Source organism: Anomaloglossus baeobatrachus, chromosome 4, assembly GCF_048569485.1.
Source record: "Anomaloglossus baeobatrachus isolate aAnoBae1 chromosome 4, aAnoBae1.hap1, whole genome shotgun sequence".
In the NCBI taxonomy this organism is placed as follows: Eukaryota; Metazoa; Chordata; class Amphibia; order Anura; family Aromobatidae; genus Anomaloglossus; species Anomaloglossus baeobatrachus.
In genome coordinates, this window is record NC_134356.1 from 664,598,006 (window position 1) to 664,612,414 (window position 14,409).

General features: G+C 42.9%; 1 protein-coding gene across 10 annotated transcripts in view; it reads right to left on the minus strand.

The window, feature by feature from the left end:
- CACNA1A (calcium voltage-gated channel subunit alpha1 A) overlaps positions 1–14,409 on the minus strand; it is a 405,981-nt gene that overhangs the window by 151,908 nt on the left and 239,664 nt on the right. For all 10 annotated transcript variants that reach the window (XM_075346630.1, XM_075346628.1, XM_075346625.1 and 7 more), the window contains 6 exons: positions 14,205–14,365; positions 12,823–12,960; positions 11,012–11,213; positions 8,547–8,711; positions 7,400–7,510; positions 6,717–6,800 (listed from right to left, as the gene is read on the minus strand). In XM_075346630.1, coding sequence (XP_075202745.1) covers positions 6,717–6,800; positions 7,400–7,510; positions 8,547–8,711; positions 11,012–11,213; positions 12,823–12,960; positions 14,205–14,365 — 861 coding nt within the window. The remainder of the gene's footprint in view (positions 1–6,716; positions 6,801–7,399; positions 7,511–8,546; positions 8,712–11,011; positions 11,214–12,822; positions 12,961–14,204; positions 14,366–14,409) is intronic.

Below are 14,409 nucleotides of genomic sequence, written 5' to 3' on the forward strand. Positions count from 1 at the left end.
AGTCCGGTGCGGTCTAGATGTGGAAGCAGTGATGACACTGTATGAATAGACAGCAGGGGTAGTCAGGTGCGGTATAGATGTGGAAGCAGTGATGTCACTGTATGAATAGACAGCAGGGGTAGTCAAGTGCAGTATAGATGTGGAAGCAGTGATGTTACTGTATGAATAGACAGCAGGTGTAGTCAGGTGCGGTATAGATGTGGAAGCAGTAATATCAGTGTATGAATAGACAGCAGGTGTAGTCAGGTGCACTATAGATGTGGAAGCAGTGATGTCACTGTATGAATAGACAGCAGGGGTAGTCAGGTGCGGTATAGATGTGGAAGCAGTGATGTCACTGTATGAATAGACAGCAGGTGTAGTCATGTGCAGTATAGATGTGGAAGCAGTGATGTTACTGTATGAATAGACAGCAGGTGTAGTCAGGTGCGGTACAGATGTGGAAGCAGTAATATCAGTGTATGAATAAACAGCAGGTGTAGTCATGTGCAGTATAGATGTGGAAGCAGTGATGTTACTGTATGAATAGACAGCAGGGGTAGTCAGGTGCAGTATAGATGTGGAAGCAGTAATATCAGTGTATGAATAGACAGCAGGTGTAGTCAGGTGCAGTATAGATGTGGAAGCAGTGATGTCACTGTATGAATAGACAGCAGGTGTAGTCAGGTGCGGTAGAGATGTAGAAGCAGTGATGTCACTGTATGAATAGACAGCAGGTGTAGTCAGGTGCAGTATAGATGTGGAAGCAGTGATGTTACTGTATGAATAGACAGCAGGGGTAGTCAGGTGCGGTATAGATGTGGAAGCAGTGATATCAGTGTATGAATAGACAGCAGATGTAGTCAGGTGCAGTATAGATGTGGAAGCAGTAATGTCACTGTATGAATAGACAGCAGGGGTAGTCAGGTGCAGTATAGATGTGGAAGCAGTGATGTCACTGTATGAATAGACAGCAGGTGTAGTCAGGTGCAGTATAGATGTGGAAGCAGTGATGTCACTGTATGAATAGACAGCAGGGGTAGTCAGGTGCAGTATAGATGTGGAAGCAGTGATGTCACTGTATGAATAGACAGCAGGGGTAGTCAGGTGCAGTATAGATGTGGAAGCAGTGATATCAGTGTATGAATAGACAGCAGGTGTAGTCAGGTGCAGAATAGATGTGGAAGCAGTGATGTCACTGTATGAATAGACAGCAGGTGTAGTCAGGTGCAGTATAGATGTGGAAGCAGTGATGTCACTGTATGAATAGACAGCAGGGGTAGTCAGGTGCAGTATAGATGTGGAAGCAGTGATGTCACTGTATGAATAGACAGCAGGGGTAGTCAGGTGCAGTATAGATGTGGAAGCAGTGATGTCACTGTATGAATAGACAGCAGGGGTAGTCAGGTGCAGTATATATGTGGAAGCAGTGATGTCACTGTATGAATAGACAGCAGGTGTAGTCAGGTGCAGTATAGATGTGGAAGCAGTGATGTCACTGTATGAATAGACAGCAGGGGTAGTCAGGTGCAGTATAGATGTGGAAGCAGTGATATCAGTGTATGAATAGACAGCAGGGGTAGTCAGGTGCAGTATAGATGTGGAAGCAGTGATGTCACTGTATGAATAGACAGCAGGGGTAGTCAGGTGCAGTATAGATGTGGAAGCAGTGATGTCACTGTATGAATAGACAGCAGGGGTAGTCAGGTGCAGTATAGATGTGGAAGCAGTGATGTCACTGTATGAATAGACAGCAGGGGTAGTCAGGTGCAGTATATATGTGGAAGCAGTGATGTCACTGTATGAATAGACAGCAGGTGTAGTCAGGTGCAGTATAGATGTGGAAGCAGTGATGTCACTGTATGAATAGACAGCAGGGGTAGTCAGGTGCAGAATAGATGTGGAAGCAGTGATGTCACTGTATGAATAGACAGCAGGGGTAGTCAGGTGCAGAATAGATGTGGAAGCAGTGATGTCACTGTATGAATAGACAGCAGGTGTAGTCAGGTGCAGAATAGATGTGGAAGCAGTGATGTCACTGTATGAATAGACAGCAGGTGTAGTCATGTGCAGTATAGATGTGGAAGCAGTGATGTCACTGTATGAATAGACAGCAGGGGTAGTCAGGTGCGGTATAGATGTGGAAGCAGTGATGTCACTGTATGAATAGACAGCAGGTGTAGTCAGGTGCAGTATAGATGTGGAAGCAGTGATGTCACTGTATGAATAGACAGCAGGGGTAGTCAGGTGCAGTATAGATGTGGAAGCAGTGATGTCACTGTATGAATAGACAGCAGGGGTAGTCAGGTGCAGTATAGATGTGGAAGCAGTGATGTCACTGTATGAATAGACAGCAGGTGTAGTCAGGTGCAGTATAGATGTGGAAGCAGTGATGTCACTGTATGAATAGACAGCAGGTGTAGTCAGGTGCAGTATAGATGTGGAAGCAGTGATGTCACTGTATGAATAGACAGCAGGTGTAGTCAGGTGCAGTATAGATGTGGAAGCAGTGATGTCACTGTATGAATAGACAGCAGGTGTAGTCAGGTGCAGTATAGATGTGGAAGCAGTGATGTCACTGTATGAATAGACAGCAGGGGTAGTCAGGTGCAGTATAGATGTGGAAGCAGTGATGTCACTGTATGAATAGACAGCAGGGGTAGTCAGGTGCAGAATAGATGTGGAAGCAGTGATGTCACTGTATGAATAGACAGCAGGGGTAGTCAGGTGCAGTATAGATGTGGAAGCAGTGATGTCACTGTATGAATAGACAGCAGGGGTAGTCAGGTGCAGTATAGATGTGGAAGCAGTGATGTCACTGTATGAATAGACAGCAGGTGTAGTCAGGTGCAGTATAGATGTGGAAGCAGTGATGTCACTGTATGAATAGACAGCAGGGGTAGTCAGGTGCAGAATAGATGTGGAAGCAGTGATGTCACTGTATGAATAGACAGCAGGGGTAGTCAGGTGCGGTATAGATGTGGAAGCAGTGATGTCACTGTATGAATAGACAGCAGGGGTAGTCAGGTGCAGTATAGATGTGGAAGCAGTGATGTCACTGTATGAATAGACAGCAGGGGTAGTCAGGTGCAGTATAGATGTGGAAGCAGTGATGTCACTGTATGAATAGACAGCAGGTGTAGTCAGGTGCAGTATAGATGTGGAAGCAGTGATGTCACTGTATGAATAGACAGCAGGGGTAGTCAGGTGCAGTATAGATGTGGAAGCAGTGATGTCACTGTATGAATAGACAGCAGGGGTAGTCAGGTGCAGTATAGATGTGGAAGCAGTGATGTCACTATGAATAGACAGCAGGGGTAGTCAGGTGCAGTATAGATGTGGAAGCAGTGATGTCACTGTATGAATAGACAGCAGGTGTAGTCAGGTGCAGTATAGATGTGGAAGCAGTGATGTCACTGTATGAATAGACAGCAGGTGTAGTCAGGTGCAGTATAGATGTGGAAGCAGTGATGTCACTGTATGAATAGACAGCAGGGGTAGTCAGGTGCAGTATAGATGTGTAAGCAGTGATGTCACTGTATAAATAGACAGCAGGTGTAGTCAGGTGCAGTATAGATGTGTAAGCAGTGATGTCACTGTATAAATAGACAGCAGGTGTAGTCAGGTGCAGTATAGATGTGGAAGCAGTGATGTCACTGTATGAATAGACAGCAGGGGTAGTCAGGTGCAGTATAGATGTGGAAGCAGTGATGTCACTGTATGAATAGACAGCAGGGGTAGTCAGGTGCAGTATAGATGTGGAAGCAGTGATGTCACTGTATGAATAGACAGCAGGGGTAGTCAGGTGCAGTATAGATGTGTAAGCAGTGATGTCACTGTATGAATAGACCGCAGGTGTACTACAGATGTGGAAACACTAATGTCACTGTATGAATGCACAACAGGTATAGTCAACATTTGAGAGTAAGTTCCTGGCAGGAGAAGAAAGGGTTTCACACAGAAGATCAGGAGGACATAACAAGATTTAGATAGACATGTCAAGAGTGAGGGATGGGGTGAGTTTGAGTGCACAACCTCTGACATGCAGCAGGTAATGTTTATGCATTAGGTTATAAATTACAAACCAACCGGGTTCTGCGATGCAGTTGTAGATGGAGGAGATTGCAGCAGGAATTTGTGCGTGGGGTTGGGGTTAGGGTTATATTAGGTATGGGGGGAGGTGGGGTGTAGTTGGCATGAAGACACAGACCAGTTTCATGGATGGACACATGAGATTCATAGTGCATTTTGGATGAGTTTTTTTTTGCCGGGGGCCAATATATCAGAGGGATAGAGAGAGACATGAAAAAGACAAGACAGAAATACAGTGATCATTATAGTAGAGAGGGAGCCCCACAGGGCACTGCGCCACCCACTCAGAGCACTGCACCACTGGCACAGGCCAAATCACCACTCACTCAGTGACAACGAGACGCCACCTCTACACCAGTCTGTGAGACAGCTGCATAATGTGTAATGTCCAAAGAATACATTAGTATTTATGCTTAGAAATGCATAACACCATCTGTTCTATGAGGCAAATCTGTGGGTCCAAAAGAAGAGCTGCTAAAGTCCTCCATGGTGCCTCCATTAAGGCATTGTTCTTTATTCCTACATAATACAGCATCCAATCAAGCAAGCCGGAGGCACTTAGTACAGTATGACATTGCAGCAAATGTATACACTGTATTCTGGATCTATACAACATGGATTCATAAAATGACAATATTAATTTATTGAGATAAAAGAAAGTGTATTTTTATGTGTAGTGGTTTATAACCTAGCCCTAAAAATATGTTTCCAATCATCGCTACTTTAGCGGTGTCATAACAGTGGTTGGATCAGACAGCTCCTTTATGTGGGAAAACTACTCTCCTCAACATTGAAATTGCGTTAAGGAAATGTCGTGGACTTATGGAAATCACAGGATGTATAGACATGTTACTGATATTTAAACTATTAAAACATGGAAACTAAATTTTTAAACTATGTTGATTTATTCAGCATTGGGTATCAGCGCCACTTGCAGAAAACCCCCACACTTACAGCCTTAGCTGTTATTACTGAGGATATTAATAGTCTGAGGAAGGTTCTGCCACACTGAATGTACTGTGACAAATCAAGATCCCCTGCTGGCAGCAGCTTTGTATAATTTGTGCAGACACTGTGACACCTTATTCTTGGTGTGTGGAGTACAATTTCCCTTGTAGTACAAAATCGATCAATAGTGGTATGTCCATTTCTCCAAAGTGTCCCCGAAGCCAGTCTTCAGCAGAACAATGCCAGTCAGCATGTTGATTGTACTGCTAAGAGCATCTGGGTTAAGGCCCCTTTACACGCTGCAACATCGCAAACGACATCGCTGTAACGTCACCGGTTTTGTGACGTAATAGCGACCTCCCCAGCGACATTGCAGTGTGTGAAACACATCAGCGACCTGGCCCCTGCTGTGAGGTTGCTGATCACTACACATCTCTCAGGACCATTCTTTGGTTCTTTGTTTCCCGCTGTGCAGCATGATTGCTAGAAAGTCTCAGTGTGTAAAGGGGACTTTACAGCGACTTCGTTAGCGACTTCCCTTTCAAAAAGCTGCTTTACAAAGTCCCCAATGACTAGCTAGGTCGTTCTGCAGGTCCGGATCGCTGTTGCGTCGTTTTCCAAGATTGCCTGTTTGACAGCGCACCAGCGACTCACCAGAGACTTTGTAGCGATCCCGGCCAGGTTGGGATCGCTGGTGGGATCGCTAGAAAGTCTCAGCCCCTTTAGACATTCTACAATACCCTACAGCAGGGGGTCCCCAACCTGTGGCTCATGGATGCTTTACATGTGAAGAAAACTAGCATGAGCAAAGCTGTGCTCAGGTATGCTTGGGTTCGGCCCTGTGCGAGCTGCTTGCTGTGTTTGATCGGTGCACACTGGTGGAATCAACATTGTGATCATATGTAGTGTGTGACTACAAAAAAAAAAGTTTGAAAAAGTCCTCCCATCGTCCCCCGGAAGTGATTTGCTTATGACTGGCTGTATGTGGGCAGAGACTCAAACTGCCAGTCAGTGACTTGATCCAGGGTTCGGGTCAAGCTCGAGCCTGTGGAGCTAGGCTTGTTTGCTGCCGGTGAACCAAGCTTCGACCGAACCACTCATCTCTACTCGCGACCCTCTCAGAGCTGGATGTGGCTTTTTTTTGTGTGTATTTTAGAGTGTCTAAAACAAATTAATTGGATTTACATTGATTCCTATGGAAATAATTGCTTCAGTTTTCATTGGTTTCGGTTTTCATTGATTGTATTCAGACGGATTATCAGCGAAAACCGAGGTATCACTGTAGTATTATTATTATTTATAGATCCAGTGATTTCTACATTTCCATGACTTTTCCTTCTTGGCGTTGCAATTTCATTGTTGAGGAGTGTAGGATTTATGTTGCTGCAGAATTTTTCCTTCCATCCATCCAAATGAATTTTTGTGCATAAATTAGAAGCTCAGGCTGGGCTATTGATATATTGTCTAATACAGCTTGTCCTCCTATCCAATAATTCAGAATACCCATAAAAGACCTCTAGATCCAGTCACACGAGTCATTACCATGTAACCCTGCACCACTCACACTCATGTGCTCTTCTCACTAGAAGCCAGACTCAGATAAACTTGTCATCTGTATTGCTCTGCATAGTGACACTCAGGGGTGCTCACAGAACCATTGCAGAGAGAAGGCATTTCTGTACTTCTCCAGAACTTACCCAGAACTCCGTAACTACGATATCTGTAATGCTTCCAAGGACAGTCACAAAATCAAAGATGTTCCAAGCATCTCGGAAATAGTTCTAAAGCAAAAGAAAATGAAGACCAGACTGTGAGTCTGAAGGTATGACATTACATGGTTATTAGACTCGCCTGCCACTTCTCCCCCAAAAGGACATGTTTAGGATGCGATAGAGCATTACTTGACCACCTAGTGAATTGTCCCCAGTATGTGTGGCATGGGTAAATTAAATTACACAAGGAGACAGAGATAGACAGAAAATGAGGGAAATACAGACAAACAGGGAGACAGACAGGGAAAAAGAAACACAGAGAGAGACAAACTGAGAGATAGAGAAATAGACAGACAGGGAAAGAGACAGAGAGACAGACAGACACACAGACAGTCAGACAGAGACATAGAGATAGAGACAGACACATAGAAAGAGACACACAGATAGACAGACAGGGAGAGACAGGGAAAGAGACAGACAGCTAAAGAGACAGAGAGCGATAGATAGAGAGACAGACAGGGAAAGAGACAGACAAATAGAGATAGACAGAGAGTGGAGAGAGACTGGGAGAGAGGGAGAGCGGGAAAGAGACAGTTACTATCTCGGTCAACGCCAGGTACTACAGCTAGTTGTATTAAAAAGTGGATATAAATGTATGTAACACTCACTAGAGCTCCAAAAGCCATGATCTTCAGCAGACACTCCAGGGAAAAGAGAGACGTGAAGACGATATTAAATGTTTTCAGAACTTGCTCATATGTGGTTGAATAGCCATGAAACTACAAGAGAAAAGTAGCGTATGTGTTAGACCAGCCAAAAACAGATAGTAAGGATGATGCCATGGGCAAGTCTTTGAATCATAAGTCTGTAATATTCAAATTGTCTCTCCAGTAAAGGAGACAAACTCTAGCACAGCGCCACCTATTGGAAGTAGCGATCCTAAAAGTCACAAGTGGATTTTCGACAATCCTTTGCAATATGACTCAGGATATATAAGCCAGATCAGAATCCCAATTTGCAGACACGGTGTTTCGGGGTGCTTGCCCCTCGTCAGTGCAAAGTATGGGGGTGTCTGATCTGGCTCATGAGAAAGCTATGTGGGGACCACGGGGGAACACTATTCTCCTTAAGGAGACTTTGCAAGCCAGTCTGGCTGCCAGGTAAGGGGACTTATAGCTGCAATGCCCCTCTGGGAAATATTCAAATTGTCTCTCCAGTAAAGGAGACAAACTCTAGCACAGCGCCACCTATTGGAAGTAGCGATCCTAAAAGTCACAAGTGGATTTTCGACAATCCTTTGCAATATGACTCAGGATGTAATAGTTATTTACATTCCATGGAGAAAAGGAAATCTGTTCTTGCAGCTAACAACAACATGCTATCCGACTCCAATAGACCTATATGACAGAAAATGATGCAGAAGAGTGCACACCATGACTACCTCTGTATCATTATAACCAATTGCCCTGTCGGCACACACACTTGAATCCCTTTTTGCTGGGTTTTGGCCGTAAGCCCAATTGAGCCACTGAACTAAGGGGAAAACACTATGTGAACCCAGCTTTTTCAGTACTGTAATGTGTTTTATATCAGAGTCTAAAAAATAAATATATTTCCCCAACATATTTATTCAGCACAAATTCAAATTAGTTATTGTTAGTTGCTTGTATCTATCTGTAATGCCTTATGCCAAATGCAGAATGATTTAGCAAATTACCCATTTTATAAAATTAGAGTCAAACCTTTTTTGTTGTATATGGTAACCTTCACATGCATCTGTTATTGCTAATTAAGATATAGTCATATTTCTCTTACCTTCATCATCAGCACAATGGTGTTCAGTGCGATCAGAGCCATAATCGTATACTCAAAAGGGGGAGACACCACAAATTGCCACATTCGATACTGAAAACTTTGCTTGTTTTGTGGCATATGGCGGGTAAGTGGCTTGGCACTTATAGCAAAATCAATACATGCTCTCTGTAAAAAAAATAAAATAAATTATAAAATATACTGTGGCTATAAAAGGTTTATACACACACATATTATGCAGAGCCATAACACAACCCCTAAATGCTATGGAGCCACATAGAGGAATTTTTAGTATATCTTTTGTGTGAAACTGTGAAATAGTCTATTACTTGCCATATTATACTGGTATTTTAATCTAGATATATTTATTCTAGGCAAGAATACAGTGCTTCATGTTAAGTCCCCGCCTTTTTAAGATGATGGAATCGGTCTTCCCACGCCGACTATAGCTTTGCTGTGTTGGTCTGTGTGCTTTTGTGTCCCAGTCCTGCTGGTGATTATATTGCGTGGTGCTAGGAGTTGTTGTGGAATTCTCTCGTCATCTTGTTGTTTTGTTCCCTGCTTTTATTTTCCTCCTTACCTCTTGTTGCCATATACCTTTGTGTGAGCGTGCTGTGAGGTAGACAAACAGGGGAAACCAAAAATCTATCTCTGTTGGTATTATCACACTCCCACCCCGGCCCTTCCTTAGACCTTGGGGTTGGGAGGGAGGGGGTATAAGATCAGTGCTGCTCCGGATCAGGGTCAAGTAGGTGTTTCAGACAGTCTCACCTTGAAAGGTAAGTCTGATATAAGGGATAGATACAGCCCCCCTAGTCTGAGAACCAGTGCAGTGTAGAAGCCCCGGTCCCTTGCTCTCCCTATTCATCGTGACACCACCATATCGTTCCAGAGATATGGTCTTTTTTCTTGCAAATTTTATGATCTTTACAAAGGGATGTGGCTATCAGGATTCCTCGGGGGCATGTCTTTAGGATGCTCTGCATTATTTCCTTGTGAGCACCATACCCTTGTAAAGACCAAAAACACAATAAAAAGTGCCATATCTGTGGAACTGTATGAGAGACGTTTATCTAATATATAAATAAGAGTGTGAGTGTGTGTGTGTGTGTGTGTGTCCGCTAAAGGAATCTGCACAGTCATACAATCACGACATTTTGCACAGACGCATCATGTGACTCAGGGAACATCGTAGACTATGTTTTGAGAGAAAATGTTAAAAATTTAAACCCATGCTTTACAGTTATTCATCAAAAAACCTGCATCCATTAAAGTCAATGGAGCTGGGAGCTACAGGTCATTAATAGAAGCTGTGATTGGTTGCTATAAGCAACGAAGGACATTCTTAGTACAAGAAGCTTATGTGTGAGGTATTATGATTTCTGTGGCAAGATGGATAGAGACAGAAAGACATAGGCACAGACAGACAGAGAAAGAGGCAGACAGGGAAAGAGACAGAAAGGCAGACAGGGAAAGAGACAGACAGAAGCAGACAGGGAAAGAGAAAGAGACAGACAGAAAGCGAAAGAAACAGACAGAGAAAGAGACAGACAGGGAAAGAGACAGACAGAAAGGGAAAGAGAAAAACAGACACACGGAAAGGGAAAGAGACGTACAGACAGGGAAACACAGACAGACAGAGAAAGAGGCAGAGACAGACAGGGAAAGAGACATACAGAGAAACAGACAGAAAGGGTAAGCGACAGACAGGGAAAGACAGACAGAAACAGACAGACAGAGAAAGAGGCAGAAATAGACAGACAGGGAAAGAGACAGACAGGGAAAGAGACAGACAGGGAAAGAGACAGACAGGGAAAGAGACAGACAGGGAAAGAGACAGACAGGGAAAGAAACAGACAGGGAAAGAGACAGATAGAAATAGAGAGACAGACAGAGTGGGAGAGAGACACTTAGTTACTATCCCAGGCAACGCAGGGTACTACAACTAGTATAACATAAAATCTAAATACTTGGGAGCAGCGGGAAAAATTTGCAAAGACTAGGCACTTTTAAAATGGTGACAGATCCTCTTTAAAGGGTTTTTTCCACAAACCAAGTTCATTTTAATCCAGAGATCTTGGAATAATTATAATTTCCGCAATTGGATGTGTTTAAAAAAAGTTCTTGTGCTGAGATACTCTTATACATATGTATCCCTGCTATGTACTCTGTAATGGCCATGTCTGACCGTACAGGGACATGGTCTGATCATATCACAGCTCCTGAGCCGAGAAGGATGCAAGAAAGTAAAAATGCAATATCTATTTACTTCTGCGCAGTGCAATAGTTGTTTTGTGCAGTCCATACCTTATAGTCATCTGCCAGTTGCACTATTCACACTGTGTGATACTTCTGAGAAGCAGAGAAAATAGCTCAACCTGCCAATTTGGCTCAGGCATACATCTCAATGCAGCTGTAGAACCTCTGTTAAGAATGCCTGAGCATCAACTGCTTAGATACGTACGTACCTCATTTTTTTCCAGACTGTATTCCTCCATCATTTTATCCCCCTGTTCCTGGAAAGTAATGATAATCAACGCTACGAAAATGTTGACAAAGAAAAAAGGGAAAACGACAAAATATACAACATAAAATATGGACATCTCCATGCGGAATCCGGGCCTGGGTCCTTGGTCTTCATAAGTGGCATCCACAGAGTGTCTGAGTACACTGTGGAAATAAGGGGGGAAGTAGACAAAAATAAGAGCAATATACAGATTTATAATACATACATAAACATGCCCATTTGTAAAAACGAAGATGAGATCTGGGGTATAGTAATGACTATGGCCGACAATGATATTGTCCTGAAAATAATGGATGGGTGAGTAAATATACGGATGCCATTTAATACTCTTGGCGTCCAAGCCTCCTGTTGATGATGACACCTCCCTATCTATAGTCAATATCCATGAAAAAATGTGCCTACTATATGTTATACTTTGGACTATTCCTTTATATTAGAAGGATTCCTTAATGGTAAGCAGATTATAAAGTGTCATCAGTCTTGCAGTGCTGGGGTTTTGTGTTTAAATCCCACCAAGGACAACATCTGCCAGGAGTTTGTATGTTCTCCCCGTGTTTGTGTGGGTTTCCTCCAGGTTCTTTGGTTTCCTCCCACACTCCAAAGACATACTGATAGGGAATTTAGATTGTGAGCCCCAATGGGGACAGTGTTATACTAATAATACTTAGACGTTACTGGAATAATATCAGTCAATATAGATCAAGACTTTTTACCATGAGGACCTCTATTGATATGAAAAATAAAACTTTCTCCAGAATGAGACAAAAATGCTGGCCAAAACTTTTTTAAAAAGAAAATTAATAAAAAAATCTTTTTATTTCATTTTATTTAAACATTAGCTTAGAAATTTTCTCTTAAACGTTTCCATTTTCAGCAAACAAGGGAAGAGAACTGGCTATAAGATGTAGAGATGTAAAAATAATAGTCACAATTGGACTCTTGCGTTATTCAAGTTCTGAGCAAAGATCATCCCGTAGATGAGCAACGGATCTTTTCTGTCATAACATATATTGATTTCCGTTCCATCCATATAAATGTAATTACACCCTAGACATTGTAAAATAGTAAAACAACAATGTGTGGCCAGAACAACTAGATCAAGTAACCCAGAAATTGATTAAAAAATGTTACGTTTTATGGGACATATTAAAACTACATATAGCAAACAAATAAATAGAGGTCAGAAGGAGTTAATACATAGAAATACCCCAGATGAGGGCACAACCAAAAGTGATGCGTTAAACATACAGGGCAAGTCAGGAGAGTTTACAAGTGACTAGACAGATATTTCAATCATAATAATCAACAGTGTATTGTCCTAGGCACAGGAAATTTGTAAATACATCGCCTAATACAACCATATAGTCCACAACTCACCCATAAGGAAAGTCCCCTAGACGCGACCCGACGCGCGTTTTGCTCAATACTTTATCAAGGGAGGAGTGGTCTTGTGGGAAGGCTTCCCAGACATATATATACCATTCAGTGATTACTTAATGCCAAACAGATGGCACACGATCTTGATCTGGTTGTTCTGGCCACACATGTTGTTTAGTTGCTTCTTGGAGAGTTATACCAGATATTATTGGGGGAGGGCTCATCTCTTTTGAGATGGCTCCTGACACCATTTATTTATACATGTCTTATGAATCTTGTATTGATTATTGTAAAGTAGTAAGACTGAAAAAAGACCTGACCTAGAGACTGACCATTTGGAATGAAATACATGCAGAAGAACATATATTTTCTTACTCTGGCCAACCCTCTCCTGTAGACACAGTGAAGAGGGTGAGCAAGGCCCACAGTACATTGTCGTAGTGGAATGCCCATTTCTTCCATTCACGCTTCTGTGCTCTGACTTCGTTCTTTTCATATACCAGATACTCTCCTCTAGAGAGAGACATGGAGACAATAATTCATCACATATGAAAGGAATCGTTATTTAAATTCTCAACGAATATGTTGGACAAACAAAATTTAGTTAATGGCACTGCAAGCCTTATGTATTTATTATCAACAGAGATGAGTGAACCCATGGAAGTTCGGTTCGGCTGGTGCAAAAGGTCGATTTGGGACCCGGACTTGACCTGAACCCCAATGGAAGTCACTAATTCGGCATTTCATGTCTCTGCCCACATGCAGCCAGCCATAAACAAATCACTTCTGGGTGTGAGCGGGCTATGTTTTTCCTTTTTTTTGTTTTGGGGTGCACACTAAGTCCGATCATTTTATTGTTACCCCCCAGTGCGAACCAATTAAACACAGCAAGCAGCTCGCACTGGGCTAAGCACCAAGCTTACCCGAGCACAGTGATGATCGAGCAAGTGGTCAGCATACGTAAAGCACCCAATCTTTGAAATTGAACTGCGTTTTTTTTTGTAAACTCTATCTTCGGTATAATCACTGAACCTCAGGTTTGCTCATCTCTAATTATAAATATCATGTCACGGATATAACACGGTAACCAAGGATAAGGGCACCTAGACCGGCCCTCAGACTAGGGGCCCTAAACTGTCCCTTGTTCCAGTGGTAAGCTCGATGGTAGCCAGGCCTGGACTGCTAATGTGACCCTAACGCCTGAGCAGCCCTGGTCTAACACCCCCTCTTCCTCACCTCCTGGGGAGGGTTGGGACTGGAGTAAAGAATCCCACAAATAACAACAGACAGGGGAAAACCAAAGTTCAAACACACTGCAAGCACACACAGGGGAAGAGACAATATGTGCTCAGGTAGAAATAAAGTACAGGGAGGAAATATACAAACAACAAGGATATTTCCCCCGCACACCAAATAGCATACAACCGTTCATCAACAACTGGGTTACCACGCACAAAGACGATCACGTTGGAACAGAATTACAGCTATCTGCGGCATGTGAGGCTAGGTTTTACCATCTTTTAAATAGCGGAGGGGGCTGTGATAGGACGTCAGCAACCTGTGACCCCGGCAGCCATTCTCTAGCCACTAGGAATTAACACTTGCTAAACTGAAGACCAGAGAGTGCAAAACAGTTGATGCCCAACTCTGGCTGAGCAACTAAGAAGCATCAGGTTGCCTGCCAGACTCTGCAATGTGAATAGCGTCTGGAGTCACCATGACATATCACTAGCACGTAGGTATTATTAGTCACTCACCTGCAGTCTCTCTGAAACTCCTTTGATTCATCTGTACAGTAAAAAAACTTTCCCTTGAAAAGCTGGACCGCCACAACAGCGAAGATAAACATGAAGAGCATGTAAACAATGAGGATATTCAGGACGTTCTTCAAGGAGTTCACTACGCAATCAAAAACAGCCTGAAAGTTGAGAGACAATGGCGGCATTAGGGCAATTTCAAAGT